This window comes from Egretta garzetta, unplaced genomic scaffold, assembly GCF_000687185.1.
Source record: "Egretta garzetta isolate BGI_Z169 unplaced genomic scaffold, ASM68718v1 scaffold241, whole genome shotgun sequence".
NCBI lineage: Eukaryota > Metazoa > Chordata > Aves > Pelecaniformes > Ardeidae > Egretta > Egretta garzetta.
Window position 1 is genome coordinate 1160477 of NW_009258675.1, and position 19154 is coordinate 1179630.

The following is a 19154-nucleotide window of genomic DNA, read 5'->3' on the forward strand; positions in this document are numbered from 1 at the left end:
AAAAAAAAAAAAAAAAAAGTTTTGTCTTCAGGTGCTGGAGAAAGGCTGTTCTCGTACTGCCCCACTGGAGTTGATGTTTAAACAGGAGACTGAACAGCAGGAGAAAGTGGTTGAAGGCCTGTTTTATTCAGCTGACAGTGTAGCAAATCAGTAATGGTAGGTTACAAACATCATTTTGGTGGGATCACAAGCCTGCTTGGTAAGACAGGGAAACAAAATTCTTACACAAATTGTAGAGAAGCTTCCTGAAGTTGGTCATCATGATAACTCAAAACCAATACGAATACAACGGGTGGCGAAGTTAAATACAGTGCAAGGAAACGAGACGGTACCCGTGCTTTGATTTAACGCTTCCAGCCCCTGCCCGCAGCTTGGTTTGCAACCCTTGGGAGATCATGGGGTTTCTTTCCGGCACAAACGATTGCTGAACTGCCCCCGAAACTACGCTCCTAGCTCACTGCACTTGAGTTGTTCCTAACCCCACAGCACTGGCATAGGCTGTCAAGATATCCACAATTTGTTTTGTTTCCAGGGTCATTCGTGCTTCGGTCAGCCAGTCGTGTGCCACTCTCCTCGACTCTCCTCTTAGCTGGTTGACAAATTTAGCTGCCAGCTCCAGATCTCCGTGTTCAATGCAATAGGAAGCGTAAGACAGTAATTTGAACGTGTCGAGGTCGTCGGCGCTGAGCTCAGCGGGTGGCTTCAGCTGCTGAGGGTGAAACACAAGCAGCGACTGCAGGTAAGACAGGAAGTATTGATACAAGCTGTTTCTGGTTTCATCGATCATAGCCACTCTTTTGGCCAGTTTTTGGACTGTGTGGAAACGTGCTCTGAGGGCCTCTTCGCTGTACACTCCCCGTGTCAGGGACTCCGGGGGGAGAGCCGCCGTTAAGGCTTCTGTAAACGCATTGTCAGAGCAACTGGCTTTGATGGCCTTCACCGCGCTCTCCAGGGGTTCCGTGGGACTATCCCCAGAGGCTGTTTTCATGCAGTATTTGAGTGCTTCAACAGAAAGCCAGAGCTGATGGGCCTTTCTTGCTTCCTCTTCTGCTACTGCGTGACCTGCAAAATAAGCCGAGAAAGGGACTCTCAGTTGGGGGCACAGGTAGGGGAAAAGTTTTGAACATAAGCAGCCCACCCTGCTTTCCAAAGCAGCTGCCCCCCCAGCATTTGACCTCAGAGCGAGTCTGTGCCGCAATTTAGGGTCTGAACAAGATGCCAGCTCTGGGCTCATGCAGCTGGGATGCACTGGGTGCTCAGCAGCGTGGCAAACCCAGGCCCATGAGCTACATCCCGAAGCCTGGGTTTAGGCACCCGGGTTTGGGTAACAGGCCTTTGGGGATCAAGACTTCAGTCCTTAAAGAAATGAGATGTCAGTGCTCACTCTCAACTGCTTGTTCAATCCCTTTCAGCCTGGCGTAGGCAGTGTTTATATCCAGCGTGAAGTTGTCAAGCTGTTCCTGAGTAAGGCGTCTGAATTGCATTTCTTGTTCGCGGAGTTTCTCTGATAAGTTCTGAAACGGAGCGGGATACATGTATCATGATTAAACAGCTCTTTCGAGTCTATTTACCTTATTTTTAAGATACGCTTCTATAAATCTCTTCTTGCTAGGGACAATGTATATAGTAAATACAGTATACGGGGTAAGGAGTCTTACGAGGGTGAATTTCATGGTTACTGCACTTGTAACTGTCAGAAATCTCTCACCTACAGCAAAAGCTTTTAAGACAAGTCTGAATAAAACCTGTGCGTTCAGGCACTGGATATCATCCCTTCAGGATGAGCAGGCTCCCTCCCCAGCCTGCGTTTCAGTCTCCTGGGAGATGGTTCAGGACTCCCTTTGCAAAGCTTCAGCTATCCCCCTCATCCCCTCAGGGACTCTCCTCCCTCACCTGCTCAAATTCCACCTTCAGTTCCTGCTCCTGGATCTTAAGCACATCTCTCAGGTGGTCTGTGTGGGCAGCAGCCTGCCGCCGGAGCTGGGTCCTCATTTCGCTCTCCATCACCTCTCGGACTTCTTCAACCTGTACACAGACAAGTGGTTGTTACTACACCGCTGTTTTTCAAGGGCTTGTCACAAGCCCCGTGATTCCATCATCCATCAGTCATTACCTAGGGTACATTTTATAAAAGTGGCACCGACAGAGCCCTTGTTTCATCTTAAAAAGCTGCCGAGCTCCATTTTCGTAGCTGAGCCTTTTCCAAAAGCCATTAAAGAACAGCTTCACGGTCCGCAGTGCCTGTAACTGGTGGTTATACTCACCAGGTGCTTAGCACAGTTATCAAAATTTTACGTTAAAAAAATACAGTAGTATGTCAAATTAAACACTCCAGTACTGATAAACCAGCTTCCAAATAAAACACATTTTACCTTTTCCCTCCATGCTGTAAAACTGTCCCAGTTGGACGCTGTTTAATAAAACTGTCATACCCCTTTTACCTGACCTTGCCTAAACCAGGCGCTTCAGAGAGCACAGGTTAGCACAAGGGCGCATGGTGCAGGTTTATTGAGGAGGGGCTGAACAGTTTTTTGGTTTTGTTTATTTTTTTTTAAGAAGGACTGTGTCATTTCCAACCTTCCCAAATGCAAAGACGACAGTTCGAGCAACTTGTAAGAGAGCTCTAAGTTAATACCTGTCACTGCAGTGCATTGAACTAACAGACTACAGGTGAAATCCTTAATATCCCTCCAGTCAATGCAAATTTTTCAGCTAATGGCCAGTGTTTGATCTCATTTTCAGAGGCACACGTGTGAGAGCAGCGGGAGTACTTGGCAGAGGCGTCTGCCTGCAGTATGGCCTCTCAAACGATAAAACCTCCAGTGCCCAAATTCTTACGTTTGTAAGTTGCTCTTGCTTCATGGCCAAAGGTGCATTAAAATGCTGAAGCGTTTCAAAGTCTTTTTGAAAGAAATCAAATCCCGAATCACTGGCAAAGAGCAGAAGGACACGGAGATACCTCCTGGAGGCAGGATGGAGGGGCACAGCCATACTGGTGCAGATCAAACCTTTATTTTGACCCAGTAATCCCATCCCCAACAGCAGACAGGAATATGAGTCATTCCCTCTTCTGCTGTAGGATTTTACCGCTCTAATTTTGCAGAAGTTTCCTTGTTCAACATCTCCTTTCCACGCTTATCCTGGAGGTCGCCCTATCTGACATTTCCCATCACTCAGAACATCACAGCTGCTCTTCTCTACACCTCCTCTAGCTCTCCTACATCCTTTTTGAGCCAGAGATCCAAACGGGGGCCTAACGCCACTTTACCTTCTTCTCCTGTTCCATTTCAATCTCACTTTTGTGATGCTCCAGCGCTTTGGCCACGGCTGCCTCAAAAGCTTTTTTATCTTCCAGTTTCTGCTTCTCCAGGGCCGACTCGATGTGCTGCTGTTCCCTCACTCGCTGCTCCGCCAGCTCCTTGTTTAACTGGTCGATGCGACGATGCGCGTGTGCAATGAGAGAATTTAAGTCATCCATCGATAACTGGCCAGCTAAAGAAAAGGCAGGGCGTTAGGAAGGTCTGCGGGGAAACTGCCCCCGCGGTGCGTGCCCACCTCCCACTCCAGCACTCCAAGGCTCCACGTAGTTGACTGGCGAGCATGTTTTAGGAAAGGTTTCCAAGCGTTTCAAGCCCTTGACCTGGGCTAATGCCCACCCAACACCACCGAGCCACACCTACAAGCAAGTGCTTTCCATCTAGGAGAGAAATTATCTTAGTTTCTTCAAAGTGATTCACAGCTATTATTTACACTCCCATATCCACATCACACTCAATTAGAAGAGACTGTCAGCAACTCTGCCCCGTTCTTTCTTTCCACCACCACGTTATTTCTCCCTGCGACAGCACACACTGCAGCAGGATATGTAAAACCCCGGTGGCAACCGATGCCTCCAGCTGGGTACAAACTTACAGAAATTTGATCCTGAGAACACTGAAGCCCTTTTTCCCTCCAGTAAAACTGTCCCAGTTGGACGCTGTTTAATAAAACTGTCATACCCCTTTTACCTGACCTTGCCTAAACCAGGCGCTTCAGAGAGCACAGGTTAGCACAAGGGCGCATGGTGCAGGTTTATTGAGGAGGGGCTGAACAGTTTTTTGGTTTTGTTTATTTTTTTTTAAGAAGGATTGTGTCATTTCCAACCTTCCCAAATGCAAAGACGACAGTTCGAGCAACTTGTAAGAGAGCTCTAAGTTAATACCTGTCACTGCAGTGCATTGAACTAACAGACTACAGGTGAAATCCTTAATATCCCTCCAGTCAATGCAAATTTTTCAGCTAATGGCCAGTGTTTGATCTCATTTTCAGAGGCACACGTGTGAGAGCAGCGGGAGTACTTGGCAGAGGTGTCTGCCTGCAGTATGGCCTCTCAAACGATAAAACCTCCAGTGCCCAAATTCTTACGTTTGTAAGTTGCTCTTGCTTCATGGCCAAAGGTGCATTAAAATGCTGAAGCGTTTCAAAGTCTTTTTGAAAGAAATCAAATCCCGAATCACTGGCAAAGAGCAGAAGGACACGGAGATACCTCCTGGAGGCAGGATGGAGGGGCTCCACAGCCATACTGGGTCAGATCAAACCTTTATTTTGACCCAGTAATCCCATCCCCAACAGCAGACAGGAATGTGAGTCATTCCCTCTTCCGCTGTAGGATTTTACCGCTCTAATTTTGCGGAAGTTTCCTTGTTCAACATCTCCTTTCCACGCTTATCCTGGAGGTCGCCCTATCTGACATTTCCCATCACTCAGAACATCACAGCTGCTCTTCTCTACACCTCCTCTAGCTCTCCTACATCCTTTTTGAGCCAGAGATCCAAACGGGGGCCTAACGCCACTTTACCTTCTTCTCCTGTTCCATTTCAATCTCACTTTTGTGATGCTCCAGCGCTTTGGCCACGGCTGCCTCAAAAGCTTTTTTATCTTCCAGTTTCTGCTTCTCCAGGGCCGACTCGATGTGCTGCTGTTCCCTCACTCGCTGCTCCGCCAGCTCCTTGTTTAACTGGTCGATGCGACGATGCGCGTGTGCAATGAGAGAATTTAAGTCATCCATCGATAACTGGCCAGCTAAAGAAAAGGCAGGGCGTTAGGAAGGTCTGCGGGGAAACTGCCCCCGCGGTGCGTGCCCACCTCCCACTCCAGCACTCCAAGGCTCCACGTAGTTGACTGGCGAGCATGTTTTAGGAAAGGTTTCCAAGCGTTTCAAGCCCTTGACCTGGGCTAATGCCCACCCAACACCACCGAGCCACACCTACAAGCAAGTGCTTTCCATCTAGGAGAGAAATTATCTTAGTTTCTTCAAAGTGATTCACAGCTATTATTTACACTCCCATATCCACATCACACTCAATTAGAAGAGACTGTCAGCAACTCTGCCCCGTTCTTTCTTTCCACCACCACGTTATTTCTCCCTGCGACAGCACACACTGCAGCAGGATATGTAAAACCCCGGTGGCAACCGATGCCTCCAGCTGGGTACAAACTTACAGAAATTTGATCCTGAGAACACTGAAGCCCTTGTGAGAGACAGCCAGAATTAACGTTGTCTCTTCCAACAGTCCCTCCAGGCCAAGTGTTCCCAATTGGCTTTCTTACCCCAATTTGTACCTTACAGGTTTGGCTACTCCAAGAGCAGCAGGGGTCACAACTATGTCTGTGTCTGCTAAGGAGTTCACTATTTTTCTGCTGGGAGAGGATGAGGAGGAGGACACAAGCTACACCAGCAGTATTTGGTGACCTGAGAAGGGTGTAGGCTCTGTAAAACGCTGCAGCTCATTTTGCACTGGCTGGCAGCTAAACTGCCCGTACGGAAAAGCAGGGACTACATGGGAAAGCAAAATCCAGCAGTCTGTCAGCCGTCCTGGGGGCAAGTGAGTACTGGAGAAAGGACTGGCATGGGAGGGCTCGGTGCAACGGTGCTGGTGTCCCACGGGAAGCTGCCCAGCACCACTAAGCTCAGCTGTTGAACTTAACGCTGTTACAAACAGAATGGGGCTTTCCTGCACTCCAGTTTTAATAGGTTTCTTTGCTCAAAAGTGAAACAAGAAATAATGATCAACCTCAGAATCAAAGAGTTAATTAACACATCTAAAATCAAATAATGAAGATTAAATTCAGAGAGTTGAGCCAACTTCAGATTAAACAAATCTGGTTTTGGTGACCCAGCTTGGAGTGACCCTGTGTGGCTTTTTGAGCACATGAAGCACCCAGAGGCTTCAGCGGCACCAGCAGGAGCTGGTGTATCCAGTGCCTCCCAAGCCAGGACTCCTGAGAGGTGGGCCTGCTTGAGGCCACCCACCACCACATAGCTGACCCGGAACTGTTTCTCATTGGAATTTCAGCAGCAGGTATCGACCAGCTTAAATCACAAAGAGAATTTAAACCTGGCTTTCACAAGCCAGCAATCCCACTCCCCTGGGAAGTGCTGCTAGACAGGAGTTCATGGTTTAAGCTAGACAAGCAACACTAGTGGAAAGGATCCCAAAGCACACCTCAGCCTGAAATGTTTTAGGAATGCAACATTCCACCCCTTTGTTGATAACCCTCTGTAATTTAAAGTGATGCACCACACAAACATAAAAAAGAGCAAAGAGAAGAGGGGACATGCACAAGACCAGAACGAGTTACAGGCACTCACCTAAGTCAGTTATCTCTGCAACACAAAGAGGAGAGGTTGGAAAAGTTAATGCACGTTCACTACAGCAAGTCAGTCATGCAAAAGTAAAACAGAAAACTATGAGCTTCATATCCACAGTGACTTAAACGTGAGTCCAAGTCTTTAGGAAGAACAGCACGTCGAGTATAAAAGTCTCTCCATATCAGAGGGAAGATGTAGCCCAAAACATCCCAACCACTAAAATCACCTTTGGAAACCCACAGATTGATGCTGAAGTTTAGCCAAAGGAAGGAATACAAGTTTGAAGTAGAAAAGTGCAACAGGACACTGAAAATTTTAGCCTGACATTTCTAGGTTCTTATAAATCAGCAGCAGTTGGTTAAGAAACAAATTCTCCAGTGGCAGTGAGAGCCGCAGACCCTGACCAGTCCCGTATGTACTTCAGGAGGTCACACCAGTATGAAATCAAGTGCCTGGAAGCTACCAGCAGATTCCCTTTCCTCCCTCAGAAGGGCAGCGATCACAAAACCCAGGATGTTCTCCCTTTATCCTGCACAAGGAAAGGCAGCTCAGGAGATTTCAGACCTCAGGCAAAGAATTGCAGTAGTAAAAGCACAACCAACACCGAAGGTGCCTGTTCTCCGCTTCTGTGCGGCGTTCCCGGCTGTTCAAGGTGAGGTACTGTGTCAATTTAATCTAGAAATAATGTGCACTGGGGTCAGTAGGGTACAAACAACGAATTCTCTCTCTCACTGTATCTATCATTTCAGTGATGATGTAGAGAAATTCAGGGAGCTCTTTATCACTCTGCAATAACGTGTGTTCTAATACCTATTGTTGTGGTTTAACCACATGAAGAAAATATGAAATATGAAAAAAATTAACTCTATCCCCGCCGAAACCAGGACACCTATAATCGCTGAGAGTCAAAATGCTTGTCCAGGGAGCAACACAGATTTGACCCAAACCTGGAGTGACCCAGCTCTCTTCCTGGGATACCGGGGGGGGGAAAAGATGTTTAAACAACCATGTGATATTTATCATACAAGACCTACATTTTTTTTGAAATTTCCAATACAGCACAGATGGTTTCCAGCATTAAGCCTCTTCACAACACCTCCTTTACATTACTTGTTAACTGGAACCTGATTTTCACTTCAAACCAACCAAACGACATGGAAAACAGGACGCTGGGCATTCAGTTCAGTGGCCATAGTTATAGAAACACTACAAGCTGAAGTGACTGGTGCAAAGCAACCCTGCCCTCAGAGACTTACTTAGCCCCTTCCAGCCAGGCTTTACATCGGGGGTGATGCTGTCAAGCTCTCGCTGAAACTCTTCCCTTGCTGTAGCCACAAGCTCATGGTACTGAGCTACTATCTTGGCCTCAGATTGTGCTGCCTGAACCTGTAACAAACAAAAATGACATTGGTTTAATTTTCAAGGCAAATATGGAAAACAGAGGCACACATCATTTGAAGCCAGGTCCTTAGTTAATGGCAGATCTTGTTACCCTCCAGCCCAACCAAAGCAAACTCACTTGGGGGAGAGGAAAAAAAACCCCACCCTGTGGTATCAAGCCTCTTGTATACAATAATTATTTGCTGGAGCTACCACAAATCCATTTCTCCTCACCCACACACTGTAACTAGATAGCCAGTCCATAGCCTAGGCAGGACCAAGAGAATATCTTGATTCAGTTTGTATCTTTAAAGACTTCCAGCTCTTTTTCTCTGCTTTCAGCTACCATATAAGCCTAGAAAGCCTGGCCTGTGACAGCTGCCACCCGCCCACCCCAGTAAGTTCTGATATTCCCACTATTAGGCTAAATTCTCCACTCAAAACACACCTGGTGAATTATCAACCATGCTGCAAAGGAGATAAATGTCACCTTTACATTTCTTCCCCAGTCTTCTGAGCTGTAAAGTGATTTACCCACCAAGTAATTAGCCCAGCTGGCTCCTACTCCTCCCTAATCTCAGGGTAAATTCCTCCTGGCACGAAACGGAAAGAATTACGGGTCGCCTACAGAAAGGGCAGATTTGAATCAAGCTGGCTGGAGACTCTTTAGGGACAGAGTTCAAGTTCTTCTTGCAAAGATCTTCTCATGACTGTTCACTGGTGTATGATCAGCTCAAAGACTGAGCATAGCTAAGACCAGACCAGAATTTACACTTTAAAAATATTTAACCTACTAGAGAGGATTGAAAGCAGGAGGCCTGCACAAGCTGCCCAGCAGTCCTTGCTCTCATGGCCACTAAAACCCGTCTGCGGAAGCATCACCTTTTTCACGACGTTGTCCAAGTCAACTATCATATGATGAAGATTTTCTTCTGCAGCCATAATGTGAGATTTGGCTCCTGCGATCTGAGACTTCTTGGCATTCTCGATTACACCTTTCATCTTCTCTAACTCTTCTCTGAAAAGAGAAGCAGCTGCTAATTATAACGCGTACAGAAAAGCTTACTATATGCTGTCTGTAGTTATAGGAAGAGCTACTGGATAACTCTACTGGTGCTTCCCATCTACCAGCTCTATGGCTAAGACGCTGTGATTAAACATTATTTTTTTTTCCACAGCCTGAAACCTAAAGACGTCAGTGTGTCTATTGCCATGTAAAATGAGAATTATTTATAGGGCGATTAGTACTCAAGACTTAGCTGGAGGGGGCAGATGAAAGACAATTCACTAAAAGGAGTTAGTAATAGTAAAACTAAGTTAGTATTAGAAGGCAGACATTTCCACCACACAGCAGAGTATCAAGGGAACATTTTTAATACAGATGGCTTACTCTTGCAGAAGTGTTTTGGCCGTGGTGACTGGTGGAGATAAATGAGGATGGGAGAAAATTTACAGAGCTCTGTAAAGATAGATTTTTTTTTTTTTAATTAAGAAAACCACTTTCCTCTAATTGGAATAATTGGATAAAGTGAAAAAGCGTTCCTTTTCCAAATCCATTCAAACCAGTAGAGGTTTCTAATGGAAAATGGAATAAGGAACAGGCTTTAAAATAAATAAACAAGCAAACAAATAAAAGCGAAGGCAGCCAGTAGAGCAAGAGAGGATGAAAGCTGGTGCATCTGGGGTTTGTGTTATCTTTGTTTTACTCTTTGAAACCTCAGTTACACCTCCAAACTATTTTTAGTCAGCACAGCGACTTCAAAGATAAGAGAAGTTTTTAACTTCAATAGGAACCGCGCAGCTTTGAGGGTGATGCTGCCCTCTCGGCCTTAGAAGCACCAAAAAGGCTTCCAGATTTATGCCTATCCTCATTACAAAGACAACCTGGAGATACTTGCCCATCCTCTTATTTTTGCTGCTATAATCCCTACGCAATGAGTCCACACACCAGACTCAACGCACATCAACGCGTTTCATACAGAACCTTGCGTTCGGAGCCATTCGGAATTCAAGTTTTTCTTAGGCACACGCTTAGAAAAAAATGTAACCTTAGAAGCACCTCCATTGAGAGATGGGACTGCCAAACGATGCTGTAAGGTTTAATTTTTCATTACAACTAAAAGAAACCAGTGATGTTACTGACTCGATACACAGAGAGTGCAGTCATGGAGTCCTCACAATAGGTTTAATGTTGACAAAATTATCCAAAAATACTACATGAAGGATTATGGATTTTTTTTAAATTTTACTCAAACTTACCAACACTATATATAAGTACTAAGGAGATAACCAAGTTCTTAAAAAGAAGAATAGGGCTGTTTCAGACTCTTTGGTACACTGAGGACCACGTGCACAAGCACCCAAGATGTACACACTGCAAATTAAAATATTTGTTAGTCTACGCCGCTCTTCTGATTTGGCACAAACGCATCAGTTTAACACGAACCCAGGCGACTGCGTGCTTTCCAGAAACTCATCTAGCGTCTGCCAGCCCTCACGCGGGCGATATGAACTTACCACACGATAAACCTTAAACCCCAGCAACTTACTTGGCTTTCAGGAGGGCGTCAGCGGCTTCATCCACTGCTCTCCTCCGGTCCTTCAGCGCTTCCTCCAGAGTGCGCCACTGAGACGATTTTTTCTCCCCAGCAACCTAAGAAGCAGAGATGCTTAATTAGGGTCATCACAATCATGAAATAAAACTGTTATCAAAAAGAAATGAAAGCCTGTAAAGACTCGGACGTTGCCACACTCATCTCACTCAAAGTGAGCAACATTTTTGTGTTTTACCAACAAGCAGCACAGCTTTACGAACGATTTTTCCCTTCCAGTGCTTTGTTTTGTTTGATTCTTAATGTTTTGTTCCATCTGAGCAGCAGGCATTTGTCCACGCAGAAGAGGTTGTGCGAGGATCACCGTATGGTGCCACACGCTTCGGGAGGCAATCGCTACATGTATTAAAGTACGGTAATACTTGAGAGTTGCTTTTAAGCTTAATACTTAAAGTACCGTAATACTTGAAAGTTGTTTAATTTTAAAGTAAGCTTAATACTTAAGCTTAAAAGCAAACTCTTAAGATAATTGGTTTTGTAACTACTAGATTAAATCTCCAGTGCTTGCTTAGTTGCCTGTATGCCCCTGTTCCTTGATTAACCACTAAATGATATCCTCTGCTCTGAAACAGAACAGCAAGCAGCGGTTCACACAAACCCCAGCATTAGCACAGCCACAAGCTGGTATCACTCGTACATCCCCTACTCGTTTCCAAACAAGAAATGAACAATCCAGCAAGATTTTGGCAAAGGGAATGTTTCAACCACATTATCAGGGTGGACAGTATGATACCCTAACTATATTTAGGTAATGAAGGGGCTTGGGAATTAAAATACAATGAGTTAAAATACAACGTGAAGATTACTGGTGTATTGAACTTTTTTACTTGCTAAAGGGGAATAAAAGAGTTGGGGAGAAAAGAAGTCAAAAGCAAAACCACTTTATTATTCATTCACACCACATTTCACAAGCAGTAAGATTAAGTTGAAACTGCAATAAACAAGAAGATGCTGCAAGAAAAGCTTCCTTCCTTCCAATCTTTAATTGTGAAATGAAAAGTTTTGCTGAACACGATTCAAAAAAAAGAAAAAAAAAAAAAGAAGTGTCCCCATTTGTCCAGTTTACCTCAGAATTGTCCATGGCCTCCTTCAGTATTTGCGAATGGGCATTCACCGCTTGCACGGCAGACTCCTGGGCAGTAATCGCCTGAAGGGTTACACGAGCTGTTGCGCTTAGGGCTCCTTCCAGAGTTGCTGCAAGGGCTGGAAAAAAATAATTAACTGAATTAAACGACAAGGCAAAGAGCCGTAGAACTACTGAACTGACACATTACGTCCTGTGTCTCCTTACATTATTTTCTATGACCCGCAAGAGCTGGTCAGCTCGGGAACTGCAGCCTACAGCAGCAGAAGGGTGCTTAAGCAACTTAGAACTCTAAAGCCAATACAGTCCAGCAAATCTTCTGTCACGTATAACACGTGTAGGAAAACTACCAGCATGGACTTACCCGATATCTTCTCTTGCTCCTCTTTCTCTTGCTGGGCAAGCCGGGCTGCAACTTCTTCTGGTGACCGTTCTTTTACAGCCTGGGAACCTTCATGTTCTTTACCTATTGAGAAGTAAAAAGAGTTAAACTGTTTCAGCAGAGTCCAAATTGGTACATGGATGACTTGTAGGGAAGTAACTTTCTTTTCCAAACTGATTTTTATAGTCAGCATCACTTTATAAATCTGACTTCTGCACAAAGCCGTGGTGAAACTACCTCAAGCTTTCTGATACCCTTAATTACAAAGGCCAGTCTCAAATATTCTTAAAGTCAGAAATAGTAGCATGGATACCTCACATGGATCTGTAGACTATGTTGTCTAGTTACAAAAATAAAAACACTTATAGAGACAAGTTTAAATTTTAAGTGAACATGTGTTCTTCCCCCCGGCCCCCAGTTGTCCTTTGGGATGCTTGGAGAGTCCAGCCAAAGCAAAGAAAAATTAGGGAGGGAGCTATGGTGGATCATGATTATACTCTATTCCCTAGCCTAGGGCTACTTAAAATGCCTTTAAGAGCAAGCATTGACCTAAGTAATTCTCCCGAGACCAACAGCAAGTCTGCATCTGAACTGAGGAGAGAGCCCAGACCTCTCAGCCTCACGCTGCAACAAAACCCATCACGTTTCCTTTTAATCATGCTGATGCTGAGTCTGGAGAACATATTTACTTATTGCTGGCATGCTTTTTATGAAGTGTGTTCACACATAAAGCAATTAATATAATCTCATCTGAAAGAGATGATCGTATAGAAGCTCGTGTTTCCTGTCGAGTTAAACAGTGAATGCAGTTCCTTCACTTGGCCCTGGGCAGACAGGCTTTTCTGAACAGCAATCAGAAAGCCACAAAGAGCAGAGGCAAACGGGACCGTGCCAGTTCCAGTGCAGCGCAAAGGCAGGCTTTCCTCTTGCGTTCAGGCCTATACCTGTCCCAGGTATCAACCTCAATTTCTTAGTATGTGAAAACACTATGAGCAGACGATGGAAGTTTTCTTCCGCAAAAGGCACAAAGAATCACGCCTTTAAAAACTGACAAATACCAACGCAGAAGTAAGAATTTATGCACTCGAAGCTACAGGATTTTGTTTTTCTTCATCGTGTTCAGATGATCTTTTTCACCTTCTTCAGTCTGTATCCCCGGAGCTGGCACCGACATGGCTACACCCGTTGCAGAGATGATCTGAGCTGCAGCCTTGCCTGCTGTAAAATACGTTTACAGAACAAAACCAGTTAGTATATATGTGCTGGAACGTAAGAACAGGGATACGAGACTTAATTCTTTCCCCCTGTAGAAACATATTATTTGGACACTGGTATTATTATTTTTGGAGAAAGATAATTTCCTGAACAAACAGTAACCAGGTATTACCTACACATACACGCACACACGGCCGTGAGAGAAGAGGAGGAGGTAAATGGTCTCAGAGTCCAGCACCCAAAGTGCTCCTCCTGCTGAGCCTCACATCTACATTTTGAGAATTGTCATTGTTTGGCTTAGATTCCAAATATTCTATAAAGTAAATACATTTCCTAAAAAATATCAAATAATAAGCTAAAGCCATTTTAGGCAAATTTTCTCATGACTGAAAAGACAGCAACATTAGTTCTAAGAAATTACAGCATACCCATCTTCAACCATGCCGAAGGACTATTTTAACCTACCCTAGCACATATGATACAGATCATTAGGTCTTTTGCTTCTCTCTACACGACACTCTCTAAATTTACCTTCTTTTTCCTCTGAAGGAGCAACAGCTTCTGTTTTGCTCATCTGGGACTTAGTAGCGGGCTGTTTAGACTCCTTCATTACTTCTGCTACAGATGAGATCTTCAGGGGACCTTGCTGTATCTTGAAAAATCAAAAATAAGAAATGTCATCAGTTTTCCAAACAGCCTGTGTCTCACTGATCCCATTATAATGGAAAAGAACACTTCGGTGTCCAAACAACTGTACCATAAATCTAAGCTTCAAGGTACACATGACAACAATAGCAAGGCCATACAATTTCTTGCCTTGATTTTTAATTTAGAAGGAATCTTTCCAATTTTCACCTCTCCAAAGCTGAAGGTATAGTAGTGGTAGTTTTCATTATAAACATTTATTAACGGTATGCATAAAAAGCAAGTAATTTCATGCCCCAAATACTCCAAACACTTCTGAGTGTACTGAACACTACAGAAAATGCATCTGTGCGCTATAAAAATCACACACACGTGAAGGTCTGAAACAACTCCAGCAAGCAGATTTCAATTATTTCCCCTTGGACATTATTTAGTCCGTACAGGTACATCTTAAATTAATTCAGCTGAGAATTCTCCTGTTCATTTCAAAACTCTTGAGCATTTATTGTCAAAACAAGTCGGGCCATCAGTCTTCTCTACCCAGCTTCAGCTGTTCAGGTAACTGCCCCAACAGCTGGCCCCCTCAACTGTAATTTTTTGTCCACCAGCACTTACGGGAGTCACCCCTCCCATCCTGCTCAGTTTCTAGGCCATTCCTTTTCAAGTTGTAGTGGAAAAAAGTATATAATTGTTTTAAAGATATGTGACTGCATTATTAAAGATATGTTTTAAAAAAAAAAAAGAACACACATGATGATTTTGTCTGGGTATCACTGAACAGAAGATGCTGCAGGCATGGTATGGGGTTGACAAGCACCAAAGAATCAGAGTTTCATGACTTCACCAATTCCTCTTTGAAAGGATTCAGATGTGCAGAGCATTATGAGGTTTTATGATATTAATCCTTTAATATCCATCATGCAAAGCCAAAAGGTAAAAATAAAAGCATCTGAGTTAGAGCCATGACTGGGCAGATGAAAACTGCCGTCTGCCCAGTCTGCAAAATTTCCAAGTGCCTGGGAGGCATTAAGAGCTTGGATGATCACAAGTCAAGCGTAGCTAAAACCAGAAGAGATACAGTTTTGGTTAACTGGAATTATCCCATTCATTAAGAACAGCTTTCTTAAACTCCAATTAAAAATATTTGGGGTTTCTTGGAAGGCCAAATGGCTTCTGAAAGCTCAGGACAGCCACAGCCGGAGCAGCTTTTCAGCCTTCCTGGATAACTGGGAAGCGTTTGCTTTTAGATGCAGGAGTGGAAAAACTTCCAGATTCAATTTCCAGAGTTGTGCTGAAGGCTGTATCAAGTTTTCCCTTCTGCAGGGTCATGCCACTAGGATTTCAAAGTATGACGCTTATGCACAGCTCTGCACCATTCACAGTTTTATTGATTTAAAAAGTTCACGGTTTTCTTTAAAATAAATTCAGCTTACAGTAGAAGTTGTCTAATCCTGCTACATCACTAACTACACTAGATCTCTAGCCACAGCTGAATTCCAATGCAGAAGAGCTCTTCAGTTAGGATCCTACCAGATTATTTTACTGTAAATAAAAGTAAGTTTTACAACCCACAGACCACGATCACAATAATGGCAAGCATGCAAGCAGCACTGTTATGCAGCACCACGTAGTACCTCAGTCCATAACGCTTAAACCTAGCACACAACAAAATTAATTTGAATTAATTTGAAGAATTTGAAAACTAAGAACAGATGCTCTCTTTAAAAAAAGAAAAAAGAAAGGGTGGGGGCAAATGGGAAACACTTACCGGTTTCTTTGGCATCGGTGCGCTATAAGGTGCGGGACCAAGGGCCATCTCAAAGAGTTTATCAGAGTAGGGAACAGCCTTCTCTACGCTCTCCCGGAATTGTGTATCATAGCTGGCGTACAGGACGGTTCCACCTACTCCTCCACCCACAAACAGGACACCTGCACCAATGATTTTGCCTACAGAAACACTGGGGTGGGGGGAGTGAAAGTTATGTAAAATGTATTGTATGACAAACATCAAAGAAATTGTAAGTCTTTAGCGTACAGCTGGGGACAACCACTCTGTCCCAGGAGCTTGCCAACAAACCCAGCACCCACTTTAAATCACTTCCAGCACCGGCGAATCCCTGGCACTGTACTGGTTCGTGACTAACCCGAAGTTAAGACGGCGACCCACACCCTTCCTTCTAAATACTGATCATCTCCATTAGCTTCATTTAAATCTGACTGAATCAAACAAGGAACACACAAAACCGTGAGAATTAATTACTCAGCAAAAAAAAAATCCCCCCGCTACCCATTTGCTCTCACTAAAGAGCAGATTCCCTCTTGGTCAACGCAATGAAAGAACCAATTCCACCCCTCCAAAACCTTCTACGTACCCAGACTCTCCCGAGGGGGTAGCATATCCACGGGACAGTCTTAACGGACGGAGTGATGCTCTCCCACACCGGCTGTTCTGCAAGGGGTGGAGGAGGCAAGAGTTAAGCAGTGAGCACATTTAAACGTCTCTTCACCTCGGCAGCAGTTTCGGATGGGTTTGCTCCGTCGCCACATCTTGCACACCCTCCGAAGGAAAGGCACTACAGCAGTGACGCTGGACTCTGTTTTCCCTAACCAAAGAAAAGACTCTTCTCTCGTGCAGCTTGTAGGTTAAGGGCTTTTCAGGAAGTAATTAGACATTTCGAAAACTAAGGGGGATAAAAAAAACCCAAACAAAAAAAAAAAAACCACCACCACCCCAGCTTATTTCTGCACTTATTTTGCCTCTTTATGTTCCTGACCACCAGTCTGGGCAGTACAGCTGTCTTAGTTCAGATTCTCTTCAACAACCTCGTGCGCTAGAATGGCTCAGCTGTGAGCAGTGCAGAAGACAACAACAGCTGTTTAAACACTTAAAACTATTAAAAAACTGTATTTATTACTTAAAACTATTTTTATTTCTGAAGACATACAAGCAGTTCTCCTTGAAGATTCCAAACAAAGACTTCTTCTTTAAAAGAATTAACAACGCATCCACTTTCCAGACAGACATCAGATTATAATATAAATGAAATTACTGTATGAAGAGTGGTATTTCATTATATTCTACTTAACAAAAACCACATCACCCATCTTTTTTATATATTAGCTGAAAAGTAAGATTAACCAGAAAGACTGGTTCAGCTACTCGAGCCCACAGAAGAAGGAAAAACGCTGTCCCCCTCAGGTGTTTTTTTTCCCCACCTACAAATTGCTAAGAGAGAAATACAGGGCTCGCAGGAAATCAGTGTACAAGGCACAAAAGGAACTTTTCCCACAGTTGAGATATTTTGGGCAACAATAAAGTTTTTATTTTAAAAAAATTACAAAAAACAGAAAATTGGGAGATGCTTCACTACAACATACCCCCAGAAGATAAGTTTCTCTATTTCCTTTGGCATATGGCAACAAGTAACAAGTGCAAGTCTTGTGGTCTAGGCCCCATCCTTGTCCAACAGCATAGAGATGAGAGGCAGGAGCACTGAATTCTTAATCTTTCCAGAACAGGAGCCAAAAATTTTTAATTAGCAACAGGAGCACGTGTACAGCAACAGGAAACGTGCTCTTCTTACCCCTGAGACCTTCAGGAGCCCTAGCTGTGCTCCGTGGTCGACTTTCCGAATTACCACGGATAAAACAGGAGACAAAATAATAAACATGTTCTGTAATGGTTTTGATTATTAGACTCGATTGCCCCAGAAGAAGATTACACCAAGGCTTCACCAGCCGTTTCAAATGGAACATCACTAATAAAAGCCACTTAAATAATTTGCAATCAACTGCTGGACGTGCCTCTGAGCCTCCATAGGTCCCTATTACACCACAAAGCATAGGATGAGCAAAATATTTGAGCATTATGCGTACAGCTCAACCCAAAACCCAATAAAAGAAGGGGGGGGAGAAAATTATTTTCTATTGATCCTTTCAATTTCAGTCCCTTCCAGCACTCTGGGTTTACATTATTTTGCCTAAAACTCACCTGGAAATAAGCCGTCATTCCCAAGCCCCTCTCCAGGCTTTCTGGAGGTTACCCCAACCTGCGCCACGGCACTAAGGGAGCTTAAGCAAGGACAAGCCAGGGAGTTGCCTTAGGCTGGACTTGCCTTCTAGGTGATCCCACAACTGCAACCTTGGCACCCAGGCCAGTACCTTTGTTATCATCTTGGCTACAGAGCCCACTCACACCTCGCAATGGCAAATAACACCGTACCCACCTTCAGTAAACACAGCTCCCATATAACAGATATTAACAGGTATGTAAAAAAGGGCTTATTTCCATTCATTAAAAAAACTTGCCGCTCCTAATATTAAAAAAAAAAAAAAAAAAAAAATCCCCAAACCAAACAACCATTTCTTTTGGGGCTGTATCAAAGCAAAACGATGAAGTTTCACTAGCTCAACAGCAAGGTGTCACCACTCACAGTAATGCCACCATCTGCAGGTCTGCAGGCAGACGCCGAGGCTCTGGCCCAACCTTTAGCCAACTGAACAGGGTAAGAGGAACTCCCGAACATGACACAAGATGCACCAAGTCTCATGTCAAAAAAAAAAAAGAGGGATGAGAGTGCTGAAGGGGTAGTCGAGACAAGAAAATGGAAGAGGGATAACAAGATACAAAATCGGTGTAATTGTGGCTGCCTGGGGCTGACTGCAGCTGGAGCAGCAAATAAACCAATGCTGCTGCTCCGGCAAGGACTGTGGAGTGCACTCCCCAGGCAGGGGGTGCGGGCAGCCAGGATGCCATCCCTTATTAGCAAGGCAAGAGGCGGCACAGGCAGATGGAGCATCCCAGTGTCACCGTGCCTTCCAGGCCTGGCAGCGCCAGCATCTGCCCAACGGCCTCCTAACAGCCAGAGGCTCTTACTTCCATGATGGGAGTTTTCACTGCTGGTGAAAAATTACCTAGTATCATCTCAGATCAGGTTAGCGCTTCTCGATTAGAGTCCACAGTTCGGCACCTCTCATGAAACCAGCACTGTAACCAAAACATTTGTTTCTTACTTCCAGTTTCTGGCTCTTTTGCTGCCCAAAAAGAACCCAAGTTTTAGTTGCTGAAAGTCCATGGGACCAGCTACTGTTTTCACGTGTATATACCACAGTATGCCACAAAGCTTCCCCAGTATGAATAAAAAGAAGCAAAACACATAAAAAACTGTTTCGCTGCATACACACTTTTGCTGTCCAAATTAAATT

The 19154-nt window shown here is 44.2% G+C and overlaps 1 protein-coding gene across 4 annotated transcripts; it reads right to left on the reverse strand.

The window, feature by feature from the left end:
- Positions 1-104: 104 nt before the first annotated feature.
- Positions 105-18854, reverse strand: IMMT (inner membrane mitochondrial protein). Of its 4 annotated transcripts, none has more exons than XM_009648871.2 (15): positions 18383-18854; positions 16322-16398; positions 15718-15907; positions 13836-13956; positions 13227-13307; positions 12072-12173; positions 11690-11826; positions 10561-10664; positions 8894-9029; positions 7888-8017; positions 6632-6646; positions 4838-5061; positions 1894-2025; positions 1385-1514; positions 105-1062 (listed from the first exon to the last, which is right to left on the reverse strand). In XM_009648871.2, exons 1-15 carry the CDS (start codon positions 18746-18748, stop codon positions 455-457), a joined length of 2553 nt encoding a protein of 850 aa, XP_009647166.2. In that variant the 5' UTR covers positions 18749-18854; the 3' UTR covers positions 105-454. The 4 variants fall into 4 exon arrangements, with proteins under 4 accessions (XP_009647166.2, XP_035744526.1, XP_035744527.1 ...); XM_035888633.1 differs by lacking the exon at positions 18383-18854 and adding an exon at positions 18176-18376; XM_035888634.1 differs by lacking the exon at positions 18383-18854 and adding an exon at positions 17941-18376.
- Positions 18855-19154: the final 300 nt, after the last annotated feature.

Bases quoted from the DNA above. Each gene is read 5' to 3' on its own strand.
- IMMT (XM_009648871.2), bottom strand. From the start codon at position 18,748: ATGCTCCATCTGCCTGTGCCGCCTCTTGCCTTGCTAATAAGGGATGGC. The intron at 12,174-13,226 runs GTGAAAAAGATC...ACTTCTCAATAG, and splicing joins GGGGATACAGACTGAAGAAG to GTAAAGAACATGAAGGTTCC. The intron at 9,030-10,560 runs GTAAGTTGCTGG...TTCTCTTTTCAG, and splicing joins GACGCCCTCCTGAAAGCCAA to AGAAGAGTTAGAGAAGATGA.